Consider the following 10,657-nt stretch of genomic DNA (forward strand, 5'->3'; position numbering starts at 1 on the left):
TTTAGAGCTTAACATCAAACGCATCCCACCATCTGTGTATATAGGGACCACCTGGACCTGTTGGCCCTGCTGGAAAGGACGGTTCAAACGGTCTGCCAGGACCCATTGGACCCCCTGGACCCCGCGGTCGTGGTGGAGACACCGGTCCTGCTGTGAGTACCTACTAGAACCTTCTTTGCCTGTCAAATTGATCTGCTTCTGAAAGATATAACAAGACAAAAATGAAAATGTGTTATATTAGAAACTCTTTCACAGTTCAGCCATCAAAATCATTTCTGCATTTTTCTAATGTCACATGATGCCATATTGCTACAGGCTTACAATCTTTAGAGTTAGTTTTCAGACCTCAAGAGTTGTAATAATATCATGGTTGCTGTATATTTACGTGTATACTTATATGCTATAACATAAAACTTGATAATTTAGTGTAATTCTAAAGCTTTTGTAACACATGATTTAATACTAGAGTGGACATTTAAAAGGGATCTCTAAAAGACTTTCTCCACCAATAAATGATGAAGTTCTAAAGCAAATAAAGCAATTAGTTAAGTTAAATGGAAACTAAAGAACATGAAGGAAAGAAAAACTTCATTTAAGGTTGAATTTAAAAGCAGCCAGAAAAGATGCAGCCAGAGCTCTTGTTGGCATCACCTGAGCTTGTTTGTGAAGTGTGAATTGTTGAAAGTAGAGTGAAGTCTTAGACAGGAAAACGGAAATGAGATGAGAGAACAGATTGCAAAACAGATGGCCGCATTTTCTGAACCCATTACGGGAGCTGAGGAGGGAATTGTCTGGTCTGACTGCAGGAGGAAGAAAATCATAAACATTTGTCTGCAAGAGATGAGATTATATATGGAGTAATGACAAGACAAAGGTGTGTAGTGCTAAATATAACCCTTCTTTCTCCCATATTCTCCTTTGCCTTACAGGGTCCTCCTGGAAACGCCGGACCCCCTGGTCCTCCTGGTCCCCCTGGCCCTGGCATTGACATGTCTGCCTTCGCTGGCCTGGGTCAGACTGAGAAGTCCCCTGATCCTCTCAGGTACATGAGAGCCGACCAGGCCTCTGGAAACCTCCGCCAGCATGATGTTGAGGTAGACGCCACGCTCAAATCCCTCAACAACCAGATTGAGAACATCCGCAGCCCCGAGGGATCCAGAAAGAACCCCGCTCGCACCTGCAGAGACCTGAAGCTCTGCCATCCTGACTGGAAGAGCGGTGAGTGACACCAAGGGGAATTGGTTAAAATAAGGGTGAGATCAAGAAGAAGACAGAAGCTATGTGACATTTCATATTGGCAGCTCAAGTTAGGATACGGATTTGTGCCTGACTCTGAGTCTGACTCTTGCACAGTGTAGCATGAGTTTAAGCTTTTAATGCAACTTTTTTTTTTTTTACAAAAAGGGTGTATAATATGAGGGAAAAGGATCATAGCAGCTGAATTTTTTGTCCTCTCTCTCTCTCTCTCTCTCTCTCTCTCTCTCTCTCTCTCTCTATCTATCTCTCTCTTTCTCTCTCTCTCTCTCTCTCTCTCTCTCTCTCTCTCTCTCTCTCTCTCTCTCTCTGTCTCTCTCTCACTCTCTCTCTCTCTCTCTTTCTCTATTGCTGCATGTAGGAGACTACTGGATTGATCCCAATCAGGGTTGCACCGTTGATGCAATCAAGGTCTTCTGCAACATGGAGACAGGGGAGTCCTGCGTCCATTCCAAGCCTTCAACCATCCCTCGTAAGAACTGGTGGTCCAGCAAGAGCAAGGAGCACAAACACATCTGGTTCGGAGAGACAATGAATGGAGGTTTCCACGTAAGTCCTACTTTCATTTTTCTGTGAAGTCACACAAGCTAATATAGTCATTCTAGTGTAATCATAGTTTGATTCTGGTTTGTTTTCCCCAAAAATTAATTGTCATAATGTGGGTCTCACCCATGTGCAAACCTGCACATGATAAGTGAATACAGATAATAATGTTTAGATGTATTTTAATCACTGTTCTGGGTTTTTTAATGTGAAAATCCAGAATGGGTGCACATCTCATTTAAAAAAACACCTTTTCAAAATTTTCAACATGAATGTTATTGTGGGGACAATACTGTACAATCAGCAGCGTGTATAAATTATTATTATTACAAGAGGACTTTACTTTTTGTAAACTGTGGTCATCATTTTCTTCTTGTAGTAAGTTATACGATAACTTTTGGATGCGCATGAACATAAAATCTGGGTTAAAATCAGTTTAAAGTGTTCTGGTCCTTACTGATGACTCCTAGTGGTTGTAGGACACTGTGTATGACAGTCACTATTCCCCCCACCAGATTTGCAAAATTATTTTAACAATTACACAATCACATACAAATTTTACATGCAGAAAAATCTCAACATTTCCCTGTAGAAAGTGGTTAAAGACAATAATAGTTGGCATTGGTTCTATAACAGAGTTAATAACTGTGTGTCTCACTTCCTCCTTTGCTGTGGCCTCCTGCAGTTCAGCTACGGTGATGAAAGCCTGGCACCCAACACTGCTGCCATCCAGATGACTTTCCTGAGACTGCTGTCCACTGAGGCGTCTCAGAACCTAACCTACCACTGTAAAAACAGCGTGGCCTACATGGATGCCTCAACGGGCAACCTGAAGAAGGCCGTGCTACTGCAGGGTTCCAACGATGTGGAGATCAGAGCCGAGGGCAACAGCCGCTTCACATACAGCGTGATGGAGGATGGTTGCACGGTAAGACTGGGCAGATTGAACACACATGCACAGAACATGCTTTTTCATGTAAATATATACTATATACTAAAATAAAGGGAGGATTTTATTCACAAAATAGTAAAGCTCATATACCTTTTCTTCACAAACATCAGGGACTCTCTCTCTCTCTCTCTCTCTCTCTTACTGTCTGGTGCTTACTCAGACTCACCAAACCAATCTCATACTCTGCAATTTTGGAGAAGTCACAGATCATTTAACAGCCACTGTTTTTTTCCCCCCGCACAGAAACACACGGGACAGTGGGGCAAGACAGTGATTGAATATAGATCACAGAAGACCTCTCGTCTGCCCATCGTGGACATTGCCCCCATGGATATCGGTGGATCAGACCAGGAGTTCGGAGTTGATGTCGGGCCAGTCTGCTTCTTGTAAAGAACGAGGGATAGAAAGAAAAAGAAGTGGGAAATTTGAAAAAAATATATAAAAACGAAAGAGGAGCACACTTCGGATAAAAGAGGAGAGAAAGAGAGAAAAAGAAAAATCAAGACACTTTTTTAAAATGGGACTTTTTTTTCTAAGTAAAAAGTGCTTTTCCAAGTCGAACTCCATAGGATATCTGCACTGAATGGCACCAGCAACTGTCATCTGTGATTCATCCAGCATCGCCTCCAGTCAACTTGCCCCCCCGATCCCATCCCACCCCCTAAGGACACCTGGCGTTCCCCAAAATCTCCACTTCACCCTGGGTGAACAGCAGCCCCCTCCAGACCCCCCTTCCACCCCCCTCATGAACAAGAAGGAGGAAGTACGAGGAGAGGACGGGAACATACCAGGGAACTAGAGGGAGAATAATATGTTGGTGTTATTTATTTATTGTTTAGGTTTGGGTCCCAGGTATGGTAGAACTGACTTTGTTGCTAAGTAATAAAAAGCCCATTTACACATAAAAAAACCTTATCCACCAACTTTCCCTCTTACTTCCTCCTCTTTTCAAACCCCATCACTCCTGTACCATTTCCACTAAAGCATACGTATCTCTTTGAAACCAAAAATCTAGTGACATAGAAAGTGCAGGTGTTCCTATTTCTACCACCACAGTGTGTATCAAAAGTTACTGTGTATTATAATAAACTCGATGGTGCTATTGTTGTAAAACAGTCTGTATTTTTTAACAACCAGATACTCATATGTAGTGCCTTGTATATATGTATATATATGTATATGTGTGTATACATATATATACAGTTTCTCAGAGAGTGCATTTCACCCGGGACTTTGGATTTCAGGGTGATAAATGTCCCTGCCTTTTCCCCACCCTCCTGCTTCAACCCCCACACAGAAACAAATGTGCCCATGGCTATATTTTTTTTACACTTACAAGGCATGCCCAATTCGAACAAATACTGAGTTTAATTTCCCTCTTAGTTGTCTCAATATTTGTTTTGATATTTTAAAGCTACCTCACACAAAAAACAAACAATTTTACAAATCAAACCAAGGCCTTCGACCCCTGAATCTTTGTTTACAAACCCAGTATTTTAGAAAAATACAACCAATATGATGCGAAGTTTGGTCATGAAAGCCCAGTCTCTGCTGCCTACCCCCCCAGCAACCACCTATCCCATTTGCACCTTTACCCCTCACCCCCCAACCCCCCATCCCTCTCTACTTCCTCTCATCAGTCCCCTCACACAGAGCGTGCCCTCTGCCTTGGCATACACACACTCACACAAACAGTTGAAGAGATTTAAGGTGTGTTTGATTTTGTCGCTCCTGTTTCTGCAGCCAGCGCAGAGGGTTCATTTGTGTGAGGTTGTGTATATTTTTTATTATTAATAATAGTATTATTATTAATAATAATAGCATTATTATATTATTATTATGATCATGACTTGTTTTGTTACGTTTTAATTAATGTAAATTGGAAATAAAAGACAAAACCAAGTAACAGGCTGAAGTTGCTTTTTATTTATATTCTGTTTTATTACATAGTTCGAAATATCTGGGGCAAAGGTTTTTACTCTTCCCAGAGGAAATTCCTTTTTTAAAAAAAGTAAAGTCACACCCAAATATTTTGCTGTGCCCTGTTTCCACTGTGTGTTTTCTTTAGGGGGGAGAAACAGCTCAGATTTTAAGAAAAGGCAGTGGAGAGACAGATGAATGTGGGGGGCCTTTGATTTTTTTTTGACAATGAAAGAAAAAAACAGAAACAAGTTGAAGAAGGAGGTGGTGAAAGTCCATATCATGTACTTTAAAAAATATATATATGTAAAATAGTTTTTTCAATCGCATGGTAGAGTAGAAATAGGAAACACTGCCAACCATGACCAGCTCATTCTGTGAACTGATAATGTCTTCCTGTACTTCTATTCATCTTCTTGCCTTTTTTCAACCTACAGTAGCAATAAAAGGTAGAAGCATTTCTATGAACAAAGTAGAGCAATGTTTCTTTTATTTTTTATATATTTGTCATTGTCATTGTTTTTTTTTTGTTTTTTTTTCCTGAAATCACTTTTTGATAGTTCATTTATTATTTAATGTAATGGTTTCCAATCTATGACTTTATCCTTGTTTGAGTAATTATTGGCATACAAACAGGAGAGAAAACAAATCACCGGGACAGAAATACATCACCAATAAAAAAAATACCTACAGAAAAAGACTAACACAGAGGACATGCTTGGTTCTTGTGTTTTGGGTTGTCAGCACCACTGTACCTTCACAAGCCAATAAGGCTAGAGAATGATGCATTTGGGTTATGAAATTCTGGCACATCAACATTTGTGACACGAAGGTAACATTTAGGAAATATTCTGAGCAAGTTACACCAACAGTGCGTCACAAGTTCATTCACACTAAGTCACAGGACAATATCCAACTTTTTTCCCCCAGTCTTTTAACCTGTGGTCTACCAACCAAGTTTTACACGGAGCAGTTATCCTAACAATATGAACATTGCTCTACTCATAATTTCACTGATTCTAGTTCTACTTCACAGATTGTCTTCATCCTGAACAACACAGACTGAACCATTCTTTCTCTGTATACTATGACAAAGCATGCATGCCACATATAGCACGGTACAGTACACAGAAAGTTTAGCTTCAAATCTTACATGATCGATCCAATTGTTAGGGTACAATACATCCACTTAGAGGGTCACAACTGTACATTTTAATTAGTCACTTAAGGGATTCAAGACACAGTGGTTCCCAACCTTTCTGACCTGTGAGGCTACTCCCCCAAAATCAACTTAATTGCCCATTTTTGCTCATAAAAAGTGATTTTTTAAAATCTCGTTCTAATAATATTCTTTGAAATGCTACAGACAGCTACTATTATCCTGTAATTTACAAGTAGAAAAAAAAATCTTAATTTTAAAAAGTGATCATAAATTTGTGTAGCAGAAATATGTGTTCAGAGTTCATTTGCTGTTAATAATCTTGTGACCTGGGGGACATAAATTGAATTTGCAACCCCTTGTGTAGAGGTCCCAACCCCAAGGTTGATAACCACTGTCCTAAACACACAGTAAATGAAGTTGACTACTAACTGAGTGAGGCCTTTAATAGTTCCTATTTGTAACAGTGAAGGATGACATTAACCACACACTACAGTGTCCCCTCAGGGAATAATGCTCCACAGGTATTGCCACAGTAAATATAATTACGATGAACCCATGAAATTAAAAATAGGCGACTGTTCATCCGGTCAGGTTTCATTGCATTTATGTAGAACTCTGAGCTGGATATTCAACAAGCATCATGCACCTACAGTGCATGATGCTTGTCAGAAATGATAGTAATCCAAACGTCAAAATGTACTAACAGAGAAAATGAGAAAAGTGTTTGGCTTATTTTCACAGTGGCTTGGAAAAAAAATCAATTATGATCCAGCCTGTGTGGAAAACGGGAGACGGAACAATTTGTACACAACAATCAGCGCAGAGAGGACTGAAAAAAGCAGGACTCAAGAGATTAATTAATGATAAACTAACAGAGCTTCTCTCAGGATAAATGGCTGCACTAATCTAATCCACAACCTTTACAATGAGCATCTTAATAGTCGATCCATTTCTAAATCTAGTTTGAATTTTCTCTGTACCAGTGGCAGCTGTACACAAAGCTGTCCAGATATTTTAGAGCTGATTGATGCAGCTTGGACACAAAATTGTTCACCTCCAGCTCTAATGGCTTCCTGAGAGTAAATTTAGATCAGCAGTTCTCCGCTGGCCCCGAAACAACTGGCTTAGTTGTTGTAGCTGGGAAAGGCTTAAATAGCATCCGTGCAAAAGCAATGTTATCAAAGCAAAAATGTCCCTTAACACACAAAAAGCAACACACGCTTCAAACACATTCAAACACACACACACACACACACACAGTAATTATGTGAGGACACTTTTGAGTTTGCACACACTCCTTTTTGATAAACACGCTACACCTGATTAGTGCCTTTCAACTGTTCATTAAGGGTCAGTTGGTCAAAGACTCCTAATTAGAGCTTAATGAAAGATAAAAGAGCACAGTAAGGGGCACGGTAGGAGGAGAAAATGAAAGCAGAGAGGTCTACAAAGGTCTCCACATTTCTTATTTCATCCCTTTATATTTCTGCCATTTTTTTGTTTTTATGTGTCCTTTTTTCCCTTATGTTCCAGATGATAGAATGGGTAAAAAATATTTACTCTTTGCTTTTCATTAAAATGCAGTAGGAAAAGAAGTATTAAGAAAAACATGGGCGACTCAGTAGAAACAAACATAAGGAAATATTGCAGTCACAAAATACAGCTGTAAAAGGTTCATTTCCTGTATCACCATCATCCACAGTCATCTTACAATAAGTCCTCATACCATTTTGGAGTGTATCAGTCGCATGGCATTTGATCATTTGTTCATTCCATTTTCATTACAGCTGAGCAGAAGTTCAGAAACCAGTGCTTAGAGTGTCTGTCTCTGTAGGGGTCTTACGTGGGCTGGGTAGACTCTTCAAGTACTCCAAATGCCTGCGTGCCTCAGCTTGGTTCTGCCTCACATAGTACACTACATACACAATAACCATGAAGAACCACACAAACATTGTCACCAGCATGGCCACATCAGTGGTTTTCCTCTGCAAGCTGCAGAAATTCACCCCAGAATCCAGGAGTTTAACCAGTGGTTGACCTGCATGCTCGCCCTGTGACCCCGGGTCCTCCCACCTGCTGCCCTCTCCCACCCCTCTCACAGAGCTCTCACAAATGATCCCGTTCACTGTCTCAGGCTCCAGGTTCAGAGTCTCCATCAGCTCCTGCAAGGCGCAGTCACAGTGCCACGGGTTGTGGTAGAGTCGTGTCTTTGCACGAGTGGAGCCAAACTCCTCCCTGCTGGCCTTCCTTAGCTGGTTATGTGAGAGGTCCAACAGACGCAGCTCAGGTCCCAGGTGCCGCAGGGCCCCCGACGACAGCGAGTCAATGCGATTGTGGGACAGGTACAGGTCCCGCAGGTGGACAAGATCACTGAAGGCTCTCTCTGGGATGTTCCGGATGTAGTTGCGCTCCAGGTGGAGGGAGACTGTTTCTGGGGGTATCCCCTCTGGGATCTCCCGCAACCCTGCATCTGAGCACAGCACCGTGGCCGTATCCCAGGCACAATGGCAGCTGTCCGGGCACTCTGGGGAGGCTTGGCCCCACAGAGCCAAGAACAAGAGTGAGATGCACAGCCATGAAGGAAGATCCACTCTTTTACCATACCATCTTCCTCCACTGATGCTGGTACATCTCTCCTCATGGCAGCCTGTGCACATCGCTTCACCATAGCCCCCTAACACACACCAGGTCCCAAGCAGACACACCGTCGCACCAGGAGAACCTGACAGAGGGAGAAAAAAGGATCAGTCTGGAACAGATGACTCTCTCTTTCTCTCTCTCTTTACAAACCCTTCAAACAAAATGCAATCAAAATGAAAGCTGACAGGGGAGATTATGATGTTTAGGAGGAGAAAAAAGGTCAGTGGGTAAAGAGGTAGACACTGAATGAGCTTAAGCTGGTCTATCTGATAAATACGCTCCTGCACAGAGAGAGCATGATACTAAAGCACCAAAACATGTTTCAATAAAAGCAAAATATTCCTTATAATTCACATTGCACACAAACTAGTTTAAATCTGGAAGTGCTGTTTACTAATGACTTGACTTTTAGGACAGGCAACAGCACATTTTAATGCAGTGATTTCCTCATGAATCTAATGATCATTTAATAAGACTGTAAAACCCTCTTGTATTTCTGCATTAAAAGGACATAAAGCATCAGACATGATTATCTGAACTCCACCTGCCTGTCTCTACTCCTGCTGTGTCCTGCCTGCAGCTAAAGACCAGAAGAAGAGCATCATATTAGACTCATCAATACATGTTCATCTCATTTATTCCTCTATTTATTTACCCATGATGCCATAGCTCCTTAATCATATTCCATGGGTAGAAGGGAGGGGGCATGCATTGTAGAAATGGAGGTTAGAAAGAGGAAGGATCGATAGCCCAAGTATTGCCTGCTGGACTATTAACAGCAAGAACATCAATCCTACGTATGTCCAACAGTCAATAAGTGACAGACCTGGAAAAATAACCCAGCAGTAATCTGGGTTGAGCATGTACTCACAACTCAGTTAGGAGGTAAAAAAGGAATCTGGCTAGACTGTGCATCACATGAGTAAAACCTCTGGAGAATAAACTACATGTGTTATGTGTGTTAAGCTATTTTAGAGACAGTCCCAGCTTCCTGTCTGCCTGCCTGACTTTTTTAAAAATCTATTTGGGTCTATAAATGGTATCATTTTAGGTTCTTCAGGTAATCCAGTCAGTTGTTGTCAGATTATTTTTGTTTTGCTGTGACAAGTCTGGCCATATAATGTTCTTGTTCCAAGACAGAAATCATAATCAACCCCTTGAATTTGATTACAAGACCGTTATCTAAAATGTCAAGCACTTTCTGCTTTCTACCCCACCTTCATAACAGGATCAAAACTGTCATGCATCTCCATTCTCCTGCATAGATAGCACACTGAAGGCTTCAGCCCCACACTAAGAGTGACCTGGATTTGGATTTTGATAGCCTAAAGGTGACTCACTGACTGACAGCTCTGTGATGACCATCAGGTGGCCAAGTGTGTCTTGTGAAGAGAGGTGAGGATTTTGTGCACTAATCATTAACCATCTGTTATTACCATACTGAATGTAGATACATGCAAATCCCTAATTAACAAAAATAATTATCTGCTGCATGAATAACAATGGGAATGGAAAAAGGTTGAGAGTGAAACAATCAGGGATGAAGAGAACAGACACAGCTGGCGCTGAAGCCACAGCTGATGGTTGCAATTTACAGTTTCTTTTTCATATTCCTCATTAATTACTTGAGGTAAAATGACACATGACCTTGATAGAAAACAACACAGTGATCCCTGCCCTGCTTCTGAGTCCGGTCTCATGTCCTTATAGGATTAACCTGCACTGAAGTCATAATTCATTTAGACCATAAATCACATTAATCTGGGTGAAACAAGTCAACTAGACTATCTGAAGGCAAGGAAAGGGGCTATTTTATGTATTGTATTGCAACTTTTGAATCATAAATGTGAAGTTTAAAAGTGTTTTTTTTCTCTCCTATGAAGCTACCATCTAAAAGTTAAAACAAATTAAAAAGGAAATCTAGGACTACAACAATATAGTCATTAATTATTAAACCACATTCCTTATAATTAGAATATTATTATGATTTTATATACAGACATAAATGGATATAAAGTATTCAGTGAAATAACTTACGTGTAAATGGTTTCTTGAAAAAGTTTTGAATCCAGAAGATAGAAAAACATGTTTTTTGGACTCCGTTTGCAGTTTCTCTTCAGATTTTATCCAAAAGCAGAGTGAGCATCATCTTCTTCAGTGCTTTTTTCTTTGAAAAAAAGAAAAGA

The 10,657-nt window shown here is 40.6% G+C and overlaps 2 protein-coding genes across 2 annotated transcripts in view; one reads left to right on the forward strand and one right to left on the reverse strand.

Annotated features, from left to right (window-relative positions):
• The window catches only part of col2a1b (collagen, type II, alpha 1b), a 47,387-nt gene extending 44,019 nt beyond the window's left edge, over positions 1–3,368 (forward strand). The window contains exons 50-54 of the mRNA XM_053315052.1: positions 45–152; positions 930–1,218; positions 1,616–1,803; positions 2,483–2,725; positions 2,993–3,368. Coding sequence (XP_053171027.1) covers positions 45–152; positions 930–1,218; positions 1,616–1,803; positions 2,483–2,725; positions 2,993–3,139 — 975 coding nt within the window. The 3' untranslated portion in view covers positions 3,140–3,368. The remainder of the gene's footprint in view (positions 1–44; positions 153–929; positions 1,219–1,615; positions 1,804–2,482; positions 2,726–2,992) is intronic.
• Positions 3,369–7,630: 4,262 nt separating this feature from the next.
• Positions 7,631–8,488, reverse strand: LOC128355949 (leucine-rich repeat-containing protein 3-like). Its single transcript, XM_053316338.1, has one exon. The coding sequence runs from the start codon at positions 8,486–8,488 to the stop codon at positions 7,631–7,633; it is 858 nt and encodes a 285-aa protein (XP_053172313.1).
• Between the last annotated feature and the right edge of the window lie 2,169 nt (positions 8,489–10,657).

The sequence above is a fragment of the Scomber japonicus genome, chromosome 3 (genome assembly GCF_027409825.1).
Source record: "Scomber japonicus isolate fScoJap1 chromosome 3, fScoJap1.pri, whole genome shotgun sequence".
NCBI classification, from domain to species: domain Eukaryota; kingdom Metazoa; phylum Chordata; class Actinopteri; order Scombriformes; family Scombridae; genus Scomber; species Scomber japonicus.

What these genes read in the sequence shown, in the direction of transcription:
- LOC128355949 (XM_053316338.1), bottom strand. Translation starts at nt 8,488, where the DNA reads ATGTGCACAGGCTGCCATGAGGAGAGATGTACCAGCATCAGTGGAGGA.